Source organism: Merops nubicus, unplaced genomic scaffold (genome assembly GCF_000691845.1).
Source record: "Merops nubicus isolate BGI_N331 unplaced genomic scaffold, ASM69184v1 scaffold33092, whole genome shotgun sequence".
Classification (NCBI taxonomy): Eukaryota; Metazoa; Chordata; class Aves; order Coraciiformes; family Meropidae; genus Merops; species Merops nubicus.
Genome location: NW_008596113.1, coordinates 1,940 through 18,890, shown reverse-complemented (window position 1 = coordinate 18,890; position 16,951 = coordinate 1,940). Strand labels below are relative to the sequence as shown.

The 16,951-nt window shown below is 45.8% G+C and overlaps 1 protein-coding gene across 1 annotated transcript; it reads left to right on the top strand.

Moving 5' to 3' along the window:
* Positions 1-1,049: 1,049 nt before the first annotated feature.
* Positions 1,050-16,641, top strand: RANGAP1 (Ran GTPase activating protein 1). Its single transcript, XM_008936290.1, has 15 exons — positions 1,050-1,188; positions 2,576-2,703; positions 3,616-3,675; positions 4,340-4,519; positions 5,484-5,618; positions 6,231-6,389; positions 6,576-6,689; positions 8,115-8,214; positions 9,104-9,188; positions 9,599-9,746; positions 10,208-10,321; positions 10,667-10,769; positions 11,890-11,978; positions 13,335-13,456; positions 16,572-16,641. The coding sequence occupies exons 1-15, from the start codon at positions 1,077-1,079 to the stop codon at positions 16,639-16,641; spliced, it is 1,719 nt and encodes a 572-aa protein (XP_008934538.1). The 5' UTR covers positions 1,050-1,076.
* The last annotated feature ends 310 nt before the right edge of the window (positions 16,642-16,951 follow it).

Below are 16,951 nucleotides of genomic sequence, written 5' to 3'. Positions count from 1 at the left end.
GGAAAGAGAAGCAAAGGGAGTGAGTACACTTGTAGAGTGTAGAAGAACATCACAGTAGAACAAAACTCTTTTTTTAAACAGGATGATGAGGTATTTAAAAATTAACATAATAATTGAGCTGGGTGAACAGTCTGACATCTTTGGATCCTCACTTTTGTTCCTGTCTAGTAAAGCCTCCAGAGGTTGGAGGGTGTCTTCTCTTTCCTCCTCCTGGGTGCTGGATTGGCAGAGGTTGGGAGTCTCCATCAGTCTGGGGGGGGGGTGGAGTGAGTTCTGTGAGCATCTCTATGCTGGCAGCACCTACTTGGGGAGACAGTCATCCTAGAGAAGTGATGTGGATCAGCCTTGGGGATGTTTTTATTCCCCTGTGTCCAAAAGCACAAGTAAAGCTAATGAAAGCTGAAGAGAAGCTGTACTCTGGGGAAACCGAAGGCAAACACTTCGCAGCTAGGTATCAGTGATTGATATTTATGAAATTATAGCATGCAGATGCTGCTAGGCCTGGCTAGACTCAGACCTGTGCCTTGAGGCAAAGCATTACCTAATCTATCCTCAGTGTAAGATCACCCTCTTTGTGTGTGACAAATCCACGTGGGACATCCAAAAGGAAAGAGAAGCCCCAAACCTGAGAGAGTTTTGTGTGCAAAACACGTGAGGTTTTCAGCAGCTCAGTGCTTCTAGAACTATGCTGCTGAGGGCACTGCTGGGGCTGTCACTGGAAAGGAAGATGTGTGATGTGTAAAGGATGGGGTTTGGGGAGAGAAGAATGCTTTAATTGCAGAAGTGTTGTGCAAAGAGTATGTCTTAACGTGGCCTCAGTCCATAGTTTTTGCTGCTGGTTATTTATGAAGCATATCAAGGCCATCAAAATGCAAATCTTGTCAGTAGTGGAAGAATCAGCACCATCTGACTGGCTGGCTTTGAGATATTGGGGAAACACTAATGACACTGAAAACTGAATTAGATACCTTAGGAACAACACCCACATTAGTATTCAAATACATATTATTCATAGAGGTTGTGTTGTGCCTTGCTCTTTTATATTGACAGCTCTTAACATTTAGAAAAGCAGAAAGATGGCATCAGAAGACATTGCCAAGCTCGCAGAGTCACTTGCCAAAACCACAGTGGGTGGTGGACAGTTGAGCTTCAAAGACCGGGCCCTTAAACTGGACACGGCTGGAGATGGTAAGAGAAAAGACCCTTGTGTTTGGGAATCCTCCTCCTGAAATTCTAAAGCCTTGTGGTAAACTTCCTGCTAATCCTGCATGGACAAGTTGGCAGAATGGAGGAGTCTTTCAGCTACAGCTGCTTCTGATAGAGACGTTTCCTTCCCTCCTTGTACCCTGCTCTGACCTGCTCCACTGGCAGTGCTACAGCTGGCAGACTTGGCATTTGGCTCTCTGCTGGGTGATTCTTGTTTCCTTCCAGTTCTCTCCAAGTGCTTTTGGCAGTTGCTGTGCATTAGAAGTCAGTGCTCCTTTTTAAAAAGTAAGCAAGTGCCTGACAGCACTTGGAACAAAGAGCTGCTTCAAAGACCTGCACAGGGGAGTGGGCTGATACATTGGTCTGCTGCAGTAGTCCAGTTTCTTCCTTAATTCTGATCAATTGTTTTTTTTTTTTTCCAGAGTATCTCTATTTTTATGTGTTTCCCTATTAAAAATGTCTGATAATGTAGTAAATATTTGAAGAATATATATATTCTTAGATCAGCATCTCTGCCACATCAGGAAACAGCATGTTCTTCAGAGGTTATTGGCTGTAGTCATGCCTTTTCTACTGATTCCAAAGGTGATGCTCTTTTATATGCTGTTTTAGTATCATAGAAAGTTTTGGGTTGGAAAGGACCTTTAAAGATCATCCAGTCCAACCCACACTGCAGTGAGCAGGGACATCTTCAACTAGACCAGGTTGCTCAGAGCTCCATCCACCCTGCTCCTGAATATTTCCAGAGATGGGGCATCTACCACCTCTTTGGGCAACCTGTGCCAGTGTCTCACCACCCTTATGGTAAAAAATTCCAGTGTAGTGCAAAGCCAGTGAACTGTGGGGAGAGGCTTTGGAACTGAGAACTGGTAACAAGCACCCAGGGACTGGAGAGAGTCTGCAGCCTGCTCCTGCCTTGCATAGGATTGCTCTGGAGTTCAATTGTTCCACCCTGACAGACATCTGCTTTGCCGGGGGAATTTTTCCCTGTTTGTGGCACTGATTCCCATCAACTTTTAGCTTAGTCCTTGTGGCTTTGCAGGCACAGACCCTCTGGCTCCTAAACTAGCTGCTGAATGGCAGAGGAATCTTCTTTAGGAAGTAGGGGACAAATAGGAGGGTGGCTATTGGAGAATAGAAATAATAAAACTAGAAATAACTTATGAAAAGGCAGGGTGGGGAAGGGGGAATGTTCTCCCTAGGGGCTTGACATTTTAGCTCTGTTATCCATTGCTGTTTCAGGATTCTTCCCAGTAGTGTTGCTCTGCTGTTTTCCCTAGTGGTGGAGTTAAGGATGTGTTGCTGCACAGTGTTCCTGGGGTACCTAAGATGATAGTTAAAAGTCCAACAATTCTCTGCTTTTTTGCAGCTGAAGCAGTGATCAAGGAAATTGAGGAATGTGATGACCTGGAAGTGTTGAGTCTGGAAGGCAACACGGTGGGTGTGGAGGCAGCAAAGGTCATTGCCAAAGCCTTGGAGAAGAAATCAGAGCTCAAGGTGAGATCCTCAAGTGGGTGGTGGTGGAGAAGTAGTAGTACAGAAATAAGGAAGGCCTCCCTGTGCTCTTCCTGCAGTAGCCTGCCTTGAGTTAGACCCAAAGCTTGCCTGGTGGTTGTTCCAGTAGGAAGAATGACCATGTGAAAATGTGGCAGAACTTGGGGACTTTGGGGTAGTGGGAATGCTTTCTGCATTCCCAACTGCAGCTCCTCAGAACACTCCCAGTCTTAAAGCTGGGAAGCTAGGCAAGGAAGAGCCTCTGCAGAGGAAGCATTTGTAACAAAGCTGTGGCAACAGAACCTAAATTCTAATGGACAAGCTGGGTGGTGTCCTCTGGAGAATGATCAGACCTGAAGAATGAGTCTTCAGGCAATGCCTGCATAGGGAAGAGATAATGGAGGAAATACACCAGGAGGTTTTTCCATGTCCAAGCTGTTTCCCTGCTGCTGTGCTAGAATGTTAGGAGGCTGCTGTGCTGCTGGAGGTGCTGTCCCATGCAGGAGAAGTGTGAAACATTCATGCTGGTCACCCAAGTGTGGCTTTTCAAGCAAGATTGTGTTGTTGAGCTCCATACCTTAAGTAAAATCTGCATTCCTAATGTATCCTTCAGTTTCCTGCTGCTTTTCCCTGTGGGAATTCATTTCTGCTGAGAAAATTCCAGCTTGAATGAGAGCAAGGATTCTTGTATAGTGTTATTTGCCACATATCAGTGGCTTTATGTCCTAGCAAGTGAAGTAATTGTAGCATTAGTTCTTGGAGCTCTTTGGTACAATCAGAGGGCAAGCCCAAGGGTGGGCAGGCAGGATTAAGCTGTCTCCAGGGATGTGATGCAACTTGTATGTGTTAACCTCCCTACAACTGTGTTGTCCCAAATATTTTTAATGGTTCCTATCTGTATGTTTCTTATTTTAGAGGTGTCATTGGGGTGACATGTTCACAGGGAGACTGAGGTCTGAGATCCCTCCTGCTTTGGTAAGTAAAAACTAGACCTGAGAATTCTGAGTAATAGAACTTTTCTCACCTGTCATGCTTTTTGTGGGAGTGTGATTTTTAGCACAGAGTTCATCTTTCTCTAGTGTCTCAAAAGAGGCAAGTGATTCTTCCTTGCTCCTTCTGGACAAGGTGGAGAAGAGTTGGTAGAAGGCCAAGTGCAAGTCCATGCTAGTGAAGAAGCTTGTCACTGAGCAGAACATCCTCATGATTTGATAGATAGAATGGGAACTAAGCTTTCTAAATAAAAGCACATGTCTCTCTCTTCCAAATACACTACAGAGCTCTCTGTCTCCTTTAGTCCTGTGAATCAAGAACATGAGAAACTCAACAGAACCCAAGCAGTATTTCTTTTAGCTGTGTAGAGAGGGGGAGACTCGCTTTGAAAAATGTACATTTGACCCAAAGGCATGGGATAACTTTCTGGTAACTGCCCTATGGTTCTCTTTAGCTTAATTTCCTCAACCTGTTCTCTGGCTTTTGCTGTGAAGTTTTATTTCCCATGTGATTCAGCTGAATGGCTTCAAAGTGGAAATTTTTTACAGCGTCGCCGTTGTACCTTAGCCACTGCAGTGATGCTGTTGCTAAAAGTCAACCCCCTCCCTCCCACGCACCCACCCACCCACTGCCCTCTGTTTCCTTGCAGATCTCTCTGGGGGATGCAGTGATCACTGCTGGAGCCCAGCTGGTGGAACTGGACCTGAGTGACAATGCCTTTGGGCCTGATGGTGTGCGTGGCTTCGAGGCGCTGCTCAAGAGCCCCTCCTGCTACACCCTGCAGGAGCTCAAGCTCAATAACTGTGGCATGGGCATTGGGGGTGGCAAGGTAAGGGTCACCTCCTTTTTTTGGGTAGGAGGGCAGAGCCAGGACTTGGCTTCATACTGCCCTACACAGCATCACAGATCTTTGATTGTCTAGTTTGACTCCCCTGCTCAAGGCATCTAGACCAGGTTGCTCAGGGCTGTGTCTAGTCAGGCTTTGAATATCTCAAAGGATGGAGATTTCACAGGCTTTCTGGAGAGTCTATCCCAGTGTTAGTTCACCCTCACAATAAAAAAGGTTGTTTAAATGGCATTTTATCTGCCTCTGTTTGCATGCACTTGGCTCTGCCTTTACACCCCCACTGCCCCCCCTCCTGTTCTTCTGGCTGTTCTTGCACATGGATGAGATCTCCCCCAGACCATTCTCTTCTCCAGCCTTAATCTCAGCTCTCAGCACTCCCACAGTATGTAAAATTCTCAAAATCCTTAATCATCCTTGGGACCCTTTGCTAGGCTCACCCCACTATGTCTGTGTAGGAGTCTGGAACTAGACACAGTACCTGGGTGTTTCACAGGGCTGAGCAGAGAAGAGTTTCTTCCCTTGACCTGCTGACAGTGGCCTTTCCCAAGGCTTTTCCTGGTAGACTTTGAGCTGCCAGCTCATAGTCAGCTTCTCCCCCATTAGGACCCCCAGGTTCTTCTCTGCCAAGCTGTTTGCCCCCAGCTTGTGCTGGTATGTGGGGCTCTTCCTCTCCATTTGCAGGACTTCTCATTTCCCTTTAAACTTAGTGAGATTCTTGTTGGCCCATTTCTCCAGTCACAAGATCTCTTCCCTCTACTTGTTTTCATGGATAAATTTCTGAAGTATGAAAAGCTCATTTGTTTTTCCAGGGTAGGAAAACAGTTCTATCCTAAACATTAGATTCCACACCAAGAGAGCGTACTGAGAGCTGGAGGTACAAACCCCATTTGGATTCTCACAGAATGAGATGCTGAGGTTGTTATAAACTGCTTGTTTTTATCACTAGATTTTGGCAGCTGCTCTGAAAGAGGGTCACAGGAAATCGAGTGCCCAGGGCAAGCCTCTTGCTTTGAAAATATTTGTAGCTGGCAGAAACCGTCTGGAGAATGATGGTGCCACTGCCCTGGCTGAAGCCTTTGGGGTAAGTACTTCTTGACAGCAAAGAGGAGCAAGGTGTGCTTGGATACTGACCTTAAAGATGATGCACACAGTTTGGATCAGCGTGGAGGCAGTGGCAAAAATAAGACTTCTGAAATACTTGAGAGGCACATGGAGTTATTCATGAGGAATTCAACTGAATGGCACTACCAGGGTGGGTTCACTCCTGTGTTCTGTGCTGGTTAGTCCACAAATAGTACTCATACTAATTTTCTTGTGGGTTTGCTTCTGCAGTCAGGGCAAAATGTAGACCTTAATTAGAAAAATGCTGTATCCAGTGATGTTGCTTGGTCTGTTTCAGTGTTGTTGAAGCACAGGTGAAGAGCTCTGGTTTTAGGGTATGTAGAGCAGGCGTGCTGGGAGGATGCTACTTGTGACTCTTGGAATCAGGGCTTTACGTTTATCTGACACCTGCCACGAGCCTGGCAATTCACTTAGATCTGTGACAGTCACTGGTAACAATCTATATGGAAGAGCTAGTGGAGGTCTGAGTTAGAGGAAGACAATTTTAAGCAAATCCTAGAGTGGAGCAGTGTATTCTTGAGCTGAAGTATGTCTCCTAACAGCTGTTTTTTTCATCTGCATCCTTTCCCAGATCATTGGGACCCTAGAAGAGGTCCATATGCCACAGAATGGAATTAACCATCCTGGCATCACAGCGCTGGCCCAGGCCTTTGCCATCAACCCCCTGCTTAAGGTTATAAACTTGAATGACAACACCTTCACAGAGAAAGGAGGCGTGGCCATGGCAGAGGTGAGCTGTGCTAAGCCCTTCCTTTGGGTTTCTCTTCTTCCCAGTCTGCTGAATCTAGCTAGCATTAACCCCTCTGGGCTGGTGGAGCTGCAGGCCATGCTGCAGTGGGAAGGGTGGCCCTTGTGGGAGTGGGAGGACATCCCTCTACCTGTCTGTCTGTCCTCTCAAGCCTGTGCTGTCTTGCAGACCCTGAAGGTGCTTCGGCAAGTTGAAGTCATCAACTTTGGGGACTGCCTGGTGCGTTCAAAGGGCGCCGTGGCCATCGCTGATGCTGTCAAAGAAGGGCTTCATAAACTAAAGGTATTGTCTTCTCCCTGTTCTCTTTGAATCTCTTGAATTTGGAAGATGTTTGGTTTCCCATTTCCTGTTTTTCTGCCCGTTCTCCTACTGTGACCGATTATTTTGAAGCTGGGGTCACTTCAGTGCAGCCTCTGTGCTCACAACTTGAAAGCACTGAGCAGACTGTGTCCCAGTGATCTGTTTAAACTCCCCTTGATGGTTTTGAAGCTGTTGGTTCAGCTCAGCAAGTGCTATTCCAGAAATCTGGTAGTGTATGTATCTGATTTTAGAACCTCTCAGAGCATCCTGAGCAGAGACTGGGATGTTCCTTCTCATGAACAGCTTGTAAACTCTTCAGCATTTCAGAGTTCATACAGTGAATGCTTTTTCTGTGTTAGGGAATGTATCAAAGGTCAAAATATTTTTAGTTTTTTTTTTTTTGGCACAGGTATTTGCACAGGACTTAGGCTTGACAGCATTCTAGACAGGCCCAAGTCCAGTCAGTAATGTCAGTAGATGAGGGTCTCTAGAAACACCTCCCACAAGTCACAGCTGTGCTGGAGAGATGCTGAACACAACTGCTAATTTTGCAAACTTACTCAAAGATAATTCAGCTGAATCCTGATATTTCTTTGTGTCTATTATTTTGTGGTGTGAGATCCCTTGCTCAGACCTCTGCTGGTTCTGCTGGAACTTATATCTGAATCTCCCAGGAAGACTCAAGGATTCTAAGGGGGCTATTGAACAGCCAGAAGTTAAATCCTTTTTTGCTGAAGCAGAAGTGGTTAGGGAGGGTAGGATGAAGCAATGGCAGCTGATTCCTTCTGTTCAAGGACTGCTTCCTTTCTGCTATTCATATTAAATCCCTTCTCAGAAGGGATGGATTGAGCACAGTGTGGAATGGTGGCAGATGGTGCCTGGCTGTTGAATAACTTCACTCTTACTAGTCTGCCCATGGTGTTTTTCTGCTGGCTGTGTTGTTGATCAGAAGCAGTGCTGCTCCTAGTTTCTTTTGAAGGCCTTAACTTGCCAGCTGAGTGTTGAAAAGCAAATGTGCAGTCTGTTTAGTACAGTAGCTACCCTTTCTCAGTAAGACGTACTGGTGTTTGAATTCTGCAGTGCTCTTATGACCCTTGAATCAGTGAAAATCTCAGCTAAGTCAGCTGATTGCTAAGGACTGAAATGTCTGCTGCCTTTTAGATGGGCTGTTGTAGTGAAGTGCTTACCTTCAGTAGTGGTGCTCCTAACATGAGTATGGTTCAAAATATCCCTCTTAGGTATAAAGTAGGAGTATGTTTCAGGTGTTATTTTCAATTAAAATTACTTTTTTTTTTGCTAAAAGCCTCTTCAAATTAGTCTTTCCATAACACTTGTGAGCACAGGAAGCTTATGGGTATGCTAGATGTTAATAGGAATTCTGCAAACAAATGTTGTTCTCCTCCTTAGGAACTGAATTTGTCCTTCTGTGAGATCAAACGAGACGCTGCTCTGATTGTTGCTGAAGCCATTGAAGATAAGGCAGAGTTGGAGAAGCTGGATCTCAATGGTATGGAAGCTTATCAAAGCATGTCTAGCCTGGCTGCAACAATAAACCATGAGGAAGAAATGTTGACAGTAACATGTTCTGGTCTTACAGTTGTCAGCATTTGAAAAACAGTATTCTGAGTGGCTGAACTTGGATGATCTCAGGACAGGAAGCAGACCCTGAAAGTTTTCTTAAGCCATGAACTCAGTTAATTGTTAAAGCTAAGCAGTTTTGGTACATCGTGTAAGGTGGAAAGAATTTAAATTGATACCTAAATGCTTTCAGTATTTCACACTTACAAACAAAAACCTCTGTGTGCATCTCTGCAGAAGACTGGGAGAACTTTGACCAGCGTTGGCTTTTGCTGTTCACACCTTGGGTCACTGCATTGCAGTGGTGCTGTGCCCTGAATCTGCTTTAGAATCACTGAGAACAAGAGCTGTTCACTGAACTAGCAGGAAGTCTCACAAAGACACTGAACAATTAGGTGATTTGTCTCCAACCATTGTGCAGTGCTGGTGAAGTTTAAGGGTTAGGACTGGGCTGGTCACTAGACTAATGACTGATGCTCTCTACTAAACCCTCTCCTAAAGGGGACAAGAAATGGAATAAGGGAGAGAGTTATGGATTGGAAAACTAAAACAGTTGTAATGAAAATAGTAATAAAATGAAATATATGAAAGTAAAATTGCTGAGCAGAATGAGTTCTTTTCTAGTGAGCCAAGACAGTTGTTAAACAACTGCTTGACTCTCAGCTGAGATCTGCATTGCTGCCTCTAAGGTATTGTGTAGAAATGACTGAGAACTGTTCAACTTCAGGAATAAGGCAGACAAGAATATACAGCTAAATCCTCAAAACCAAACTTGTGTGCCATCTGTTAAGTCTGCTCCCTTTCTTCTGTCAACCTAGGCAACTGTCTGGGAGAAGAGGGGTGTGAGCAAGTCCAGGAGATCATTGAAGGCTTCAATATGGCAGCTGTGCTGGGACCTCTGAGGTAGGCAGGGGGCCAGAACTGGAACTGGACATTTTTCAGCAGTTTTCATCTGTTCATTTATTCACCTATCTGCTTTAAAATAAGCACTGTAATGTTGTGGGTGGCTGTGGGTGTGAGTATGATGTGGAGCAGAGTCAAAGGATTCCATGAGCAGGATGAGCCTGTCTCTCATTCCCATGGATGGACTTATCTTGGTGGTGGGTATTGATTGCATCCCTTGCTATTTGCTTGCTGCTGTTAACTCAGTGACTGAAGCCTGAGTGTCCTCTCAGGCTGGTGGAGGTGGAGAGGAACTTCTCAGTAAGACCTGAGGGGTGGGTGCTTTTTTGTTCTTGAAAGGCTGTTTGGGTTGCAGTGTATGGTAATTGCAAGTGTGTAATAATTAACGTGACACAACTCCCAAACCTTAGCGATGATGAAGGAGATGAGGAGAATCGAGATAGGGAAGATGAAGATGAAGAGGAGGAGGAAGAGGAGGAGGAAGAACAGCAACAGCTGAAGGAGAGGGGACAGGGAGAACAGGAGCTGCTGACTTCTAAGAAGATAATTGATTCACAGGTAAACTTCCAGTTGCATTCCTGTTTGCTCAGCTGGAGGGGAGACCAAAGGAGGGCAGGAGATCTGGAGGGAGTCTGAACTGGGAGTGCTGGCAGGAGCTCACCTTCCTGTGTGGGCTGGCCCTGTAGTAACAGCCAGGGAGATCCCCTGCAGGAAATAAAGAAAAGGGATGACTTGGAAACATGTTAGAGTGCATGTGCACACACATTATGGAGGGAAAAGCTGAGAAGCAGCTGCAGCAAACACAGGTCATCCAGAAGATGGTGGGAACCTTGTATGTGTGATGCCAGGCAGTTGTACTGGCACATTCTGCCTGTTCCAGCTCGGGGCTCATTCCAGCCTCAAGCAGAACAACTGCTGACCTGCTGTACCTCTGTCCTGACCTGTCCTGTGTGGCTTTGCTGCTGAACTCATTTATTTACTTCCAAGAGTAAACCTGAGGTGAATGGTGGCTGTTTCAGGACTCGAGCCCAGTGCCATCTCCTCCCGTGGACATTGCCACCTTCCTGGCCTTCCCCTCCCCAGAGAAGCTGCTGCGGCTGGGACCAAAGTGCCCTGTGCTGATAGCTCAGCAGGTAGGTGAGGGTGCTGCTCTTCTCTGCTTGATGCTCTCTCAGAAGAATCTAGTTGACAGAGGCAATGACTTTTTTTTCTCTGTTGAGACCTGATTTGCATCTTCTCCCCAGTGGTCTGAGGAACCTTATAGAAGCAGATGATGCAGTTAAGGCCTATACTGGCATCAGAGCTTCCACACAGAGTAACTTTTTCAGTGTTGCTTATGCCTTGTGATATGGCTGAGGCAAAACTGACAATCAACTGGAGGCCTAACAGCCCTTGCAGAGACCCATCTTCTGTAACTGGTGAGCAGTGAACTGATTTGCCCTTGATTTCTTTAAATTTTCTTTTTTCTTGTCTTTCAGACAGATATATCTGACGTAGAGAAAGTAGTTACAACTCTCCTAAGGGTATCCTCTCTCTTCAAAGATGATGCTGCAGTGAAAACAGCAGTGCAGGATACAACAGGTGACTGGGCCTTTCTTCCCTTCATGGGGTGACCTGCTTTGGTGTTCAGGGATGCCAGTGTGATGTGTGGGGGCCAGGCCCTGGGGCTCCTTTGTCCCTGGCAGTAGGACACCCCAGATAACAAAGTACCAGGCTGTGCCATGCTGCTGTGGGGAGTGGAAGTAGGGATCGATTCTGAACTTGGTATATCTTGTGCTTCTAAAGCCTGATGATGTCTGTGGTTGCTCTTAGTGGACCTGTGCTGCTCTTGCTTATCTCCTTGATGCTGCTAGGAGCCAGTATTCTGTGTTCCAAGGCCAGTTACTTTTTCAAGGCTGTTTATTTTAAAGTATTTGGCAGAAAGTTGCTCCTCCAGTGTGATATTAAGAGAGTGTAAAGAGAGACCTCTTAGTGTCTCTTCTTATCAGTCTGAAACATCCCTAATTTCTTCAGGAAGAAGAAAGGTAGAACCCAGTAATTGCTTTCCTTCCAGAAGAGTAACCATCAGTGAGGTCCCTGGTTAATGCCTGACACTGTTCCTCACCTGCTCTGGTGGGTTCTGCCCATTTGAAGAAACCAAAGTGGTCACAAGTCCAAACAGGTGCCTTGCCTACTCTCTAGACATGAGAGGCTAAAGCCTCTCTGGTTTGCCTGGGGCTTGGGGCAGAATTACTGGTCCTGAGGAGCCCAGGAAACAGCTGAATGAGTTTTCTCATGCTCTCATTCCTTGTGGTTTCAAAGGAAGGGTGAATTCTTGTTGGCCTTTGAAAGGTCAGTCGAATGCATGGGGTACAGCATTGGGTGGTGCACAGGACTGAGGTCAAGCTGCATGTGAAGCTTGGCAGTGTGGGAGCGTTTTTTCGCTTGGGTTTGTTGGGATTTTTTTGTTTGTTTGGGTGGTTTTGTGTTGTGTTTTTTTTTCCCTTTTTATCAGGTCTTACACTTAAAGACTGGGTTTTACCTGTCTCAGTGTTTCAGAGATTATACTGTGGAGACAACTGGATTCTTAACAGATATTACTTCCTAAAACTTCTCTAACAGCTGATATTCCCTGAGATCCTGTATGATCCATCTTGATCCTCAAATCCATAAGAACATCCCTTTCTGTATTGTTTGATATGATGCATTTATTTCTCTTTAGATGCCTTGATGAGGAAAGCCTTCACTTCTGCCACATTCAACTCAGATGCCTTTGTCACAAGCCTCTTGATCCACATGGGGCTACTGAAGGTGAGGAAGCAGGAAGGAGTTAAGTCATGGTCTGTTTGGACTGCTGAAGAGCGGCCTGGTTGGGTTTTGGGTAATTATGTTGCCATGGGAGCTGCTGGCTGCCTGTGCATGCCTGGTGCCCAGGGACAATGGAAGCCTGCAGGTCCAGCAGAAGCTGCAAACTGCAAGGTTGCACTAGGCTGAAAGAGGTGTCAGCTCTGTGTGCTCTGCATTCTGGCATCCCCCAGAGGTAGGGAGAGTCAGGGAAGGAAACAGTGCTGCTGCTGGACTATGGTTTCTATAAAAAGCCATGTCCAGGAGTCTAATCTATAATATTACTAGTTTCTTTAGGGCACCTCTTAGTAATATGGCTTAAAACTCAACATCCAGCTACCTGTGCTAGATCAGTGGCATTCAACTTCATGCTTTGGAGTTATCTTTGCCAAATACTAGAGTCAGATAGGTATTATGTGAAATAAACTTGCTGAGGGTCAGTAGGACCCTCCTGCAGTGCACGCTGCATGGGAATACCTGTGGCTTTACCTTCTGTGAAATGAATGGGGAGAGTTTCTGTCTGCAGACTTGAGGAGCACCTCTGGCTACTTGTGCTACAAAGGTTAATGTTTCTTGCTGCCTTGAGACCTAGAAGCTGAGAGTGGGAACTTGAACCAAGACAGTTCTAAACCACAGAGCAGCCATGGTCTTGGCACCATGAAATACAAGGTCATACACCCAGGAACACAGGTCCAGATCCTGCCCAGAGAATGAAGGGCTTTAGTTGGCATGGCAGTGGAGAAATAAAACAGTGGAAGAGTTGGGACATGTAGGTTAGCATCACATTAGTAGCAAGAATAACTTATGCATCATTTAAGTAGGGAACAGCAGTAGGGATGATTATCAGCTTTATCCTGTGCATAACTGAGACCAGTTCTGGGAATTCAACACAAAGTTTTGGAGGAAACCTGCCAAAGAACTGGAGGTAGTACAAAAATGAGCTGCAGAACAGTACCAGGAAAATGTTTGTAATTAAGGAAACTGAATTCTACATGAACTGAAGTCCAGTGAAATTCCTGAGAGAACATTTTGACACAGGGCCTCTGAGATGTGACTGTTTCACTTGCAAGTTCATTACCTCTCTTTCCCAATTGTTGCTGCTGTGAATGGCTAGAATGTTCTAGGTGCTGTAGGAGAGAAAACTGCTCATGAAATTATGTGCAATGTTCCTCAAGACAAAGGTAGCTTGCTCTGTAGCCTCTGAAATAAAGCAGCATGTGGCAGCACTTCATTCAACAAAGAATTCATTGGCTCTGAACTGTAGTGGATTAGATAAAATAGTGACTGTCTGTTGTCTAACTTAATTCTTGTCTTTTTTCTCAGAGTGAAGAGAAGATCAAAGCTGTCCCAAGCCTCTATGGTATTCTTATGACCTTGAACCACATGGTCCAGCAGGATTATTTCCCTAAATCACTGGTCCCAGTTCTCTTAGCATTTGTCACAAAGTGAGTATTGTCCTTGCCATGCAGCCTTCTCTGAGGGAGCTGGTGACACTGAGCTGATAGCTACAAACCAGCTGTTCTGTTAAACCCCACTCAATACCTGCTCTGGAATTTAGGCGTTAGTACTTTGGGCCTCTACTTTTATCTTGCTTACTCCAGAATGCAGAGTTTAGACTAAGAAGTCTTGCTCCTAAGGAAGAAATGGTGGAAAGCTGACTCGTGTGATGAGCTGGCTCTGAAGCAGAGGCTGATGCCAGTCACAGCAGAGGGCTTTGAGCTGGAGGAAGCCTGCTGGGCTTCTAGCCACTGCTGGAGTTGAACTATGAACACCCTGGATCTAAGTGTGGCCTCCAAATCCTCTTTCTGAGAATGTGGGTCAGCAGAGTTTGACCTGAGTCCTCCTGCTGTGTAACACTGAATCACCAGCAGATCAAAACACTGCAAAACACAGACTGAATGTGTTCCTAGATGAAACTGTTCCTACTGTGACAGCAACATGGCTAGTGATTTTTTTTTCCTCTTTTGTTGAACTAAATTGGGAGCATAAGTGTTGAGGAAGCTGCTTCTATTTCCTGCCTCTATTTAATGTTGTTACTTCTTGTCTGGGTATAGAATCAACTCCTGCCCCCAGCAGCTTTCCCTTCTTTAGTGTCTTAAAGCACAGATAATGCAATAGTGGGGGAATAGTGGTGGAGGAATAGTGTATCTATCTCCTCTGGATTAAGTCAGTGAGAATCTTAGCACTGATGTGATTTAGAAAGAACCACTGCAGTTAGTCTTTTCCTCAAAAGAGCAAGGACTTCAGCAGAGAAGGGGAGAAACAGTCCAAAGTTGTCATGTGAAGCAGAACTGGACAACGTCTGAAATCCTTTTGGAACTCTGTGGGGTTTTGGCTCAGCATGGGCCATTGTGGCACATCAGGCAAGAGCAGCTTCTAAGGAGGCTCCAAAACAAGGTTTAAGCCTTCCTGGTGTGGGGAACATGCTGAAGGTTGGGTCTTCTGCTGACAAAAGGCAGAGGCATCAGTACAAAGCCTGGGCAATAGCAATGCAGTCAAATATTGGTAGCTGGTCTTTTCTTAGTTCTACTGAGACTGGAAGCAGGGCAGAACTTGTTAAGCTCTTCATTATGAGGGTGGTGAGAGACTGGAACAGGTTGCCCAAGGAAATTGTGGATGCTGTACCACTGGAAGTGTTCAAGACCAGGTTGGATGGGGCTTTGTGTGACCTGGTCCAGTGGGAGGTGTCCCTGCCTATGCCAGGGGGTTGGAACTAGATGATTTTGAAGGTCCCTTCCAACCCAAACCTTCAGCTCCATCATTATAGGTTTAAGCAAGAAGTATCAGGACTTGCCACGTGAAGTTGTCCAGACAGGTCACTGGATTTCTGCTGTTTCCTACACTGCTGCCTGTGACCTTGGCTTGTTGATCAACTGGATACATACAGTGTAAGGAGCTGATGCCAGCTCTAAATTAAAAGGGTGAAGAAAATGATGGCTGACTTCATCAGGCACTAATTACGCAGAGACTAAGCTTGATCAAATCAAGTACCACCTAGTGTCTGTCAGCTCCAGCCAGAGGATTTAAATCACTCAGAGCTGGGCATGCAGGAAAGGGGACTTGGGGTCAGTGCATTTGACCCTTTTAATTGCTTGTCAGATTCCAGTGTCTAGAGTAGCCTCATAACTCAGTTTGACATGTTGTCCTAAAATATGCTCACCAAACACACTTGTCCCCTTTCCTGGTGTGTACTTAGGCCTCCCCCAGGCCTGCAAAATGCCAGTAAATGTTTGTCATCTGTAGATGATGCTGTATGTGACCAGAGTAAAATTCTGGTCTGGATGAATTCATCAATAAATTCCACTGAATCCAGAGCTAGCATTTCACTGCAAGTACATGAGGGAAGAAGAGACTCTGAAAGTGAGATTGTTGAAAGGTTCTGTAGGAGTTGAGAGCCACAAGCCTCTCACAGGGGGCAGCAGATCTAGTGGTGCTCTGCATTCAAAAATAAGAATTCTGGATCCACCCTGTAAGCAGCCTCCATCTTACTCTGCTGCCAGTCCTCCCCTTGGGTTTTTTTGGACACGAGAGGGTGCTGTGAATCCATCTTTTTTTAAAATGGAAACACTGAAGGTGTGTGGGTGTTTCTCTGCCCTCTTGTGACTTGTTAGAGGTTGTGATGTTGGGGTTTTTTTTTGTAAGGGTTGGGTTTTTTGGGTTTGGGTTTTCTTTTTTTGCTACTCTGCTGTTGAACTGGATGACAGCACTCACCTCTTTCAACAGTCTGTAGCACAGCTTCTGTTAAACCAGAGCAGACCCTTCTGTCCCAAACTCAGTAGACCTCACTGCTCTTAGTGATTAAAGGTTATTTTTCTGTGGTGGAGTGGGAGAAGGGTAAAATGATTTCCATTCTCAGACCACTGGAAAACATTGGATTAAAATTCTTTGGAGGAAGTTCCCTAATGGGTGGATTTTCTACAAGTTAGCTTGTGGAAACTGAAATGTATGTTACTGGGAGGTGATGGGAGTGCTGGGGAAGCTTAGCCCCAGGTTAACCCTGCTGTGACTCTGTTTCCATTGTGGGCTGCTTGTAGGGCCCCCTGAAAGGTGGCCCAGCAAAGGGAGTCAGGTGTGACTTGACCTCAGGGGTGGGGAGGGCAGGAGGTTACATGGCCTCTTTTAAAGACTTAAAAAGCTCTGAGGCCAAAGTCACTGGTGGGTCATAGATAGCAAATGACTTGGTGGGAAAGGGTTTGAGTATCATCAGGCTTGTCTCTTGTGCTTTGGGGCCCTAAACAGTGGAGCTATATGGAAAACTCCACTGCCAGAAGGGAGGGAAAGGGGCTTCCACCCCCACCTGCTTTGCCCTACCCAAAACGAGACACCAGGCTGCAGAGATCAACAATCTGCTGCTGACTTCTGTACCTGTGGAAATAAATGGCCTGATGCTGTTGTCTTCCTGCCTGACTCAGTTTTCCCCAGCCAGCTCTGAAGGGAAAGCTGTGATCTGTGCAGCCATGAGGGGGCAGTTTCAGAAGAGCTAACTGAGGGGGAAAAGGGTGGAGGCTTTTGGGCATGCAAGCCCAGTGTGTTTTAAATCTTTCTCTTCTCTTTCCCCAGACCAAACCGTGCATTTGAGTCCTGTTCAGTCGCTCGCCACGTGTTCTTACAAACCCTCCACCAGCTGTAAGGGACAAGAGACCTTCCCTCCTTCCCTCCTCAGGACTGGCACAGCAGGGAACTCGGAGCTGCGTTGTGGGAGAGGATTCCAGAGCCTACACAGATGTCCTGTCTTGTCTTTTTTCTTTTCCCCTCTCCCACAGGAGATCTGTCCTTCTTTCTGCTTTCATAAATCTGAACAAATCCTGCTGAATTTTTGTTTCCACTTCTCACGAATCGACTCCCTGATCTGCAGGGCAGGTGCTTATGCCAGAGTGAGTCAGTGCTGCTCTGAGCTCTGCATGAATTTGAAGAGAAGAGTTCTCCACTTTGGCATTTGT

What these genes read in the sequence shown, in the direction of transcription:
- RANGAP1 (XM_008936290.1), top strand. Translation starts at nt 1,077, where the DNA reads ATGGCATCAGAAGACATTGCCAAGCTCGCAGAGTCACTTGCCAAAACC. An exon ending in AGAAGAAATCAGAGCTCAAG is followed by an intron (nt 2,704 to 3,615) that starts GTGAGATCCTCA and finishes TTCTTATTTTAG; the next exon opens with AGGTGTCATTGGGGTGACAT. An exon ending in TGGGCATTGGGGGTGGCAAG is followed by an intron (nt 4,520 to 5,483) that starts GTAAGGGTCACC and finishes TTTTATCACTAG; the next exon opens with ATTTTGGCAGCTGCTCTGAA.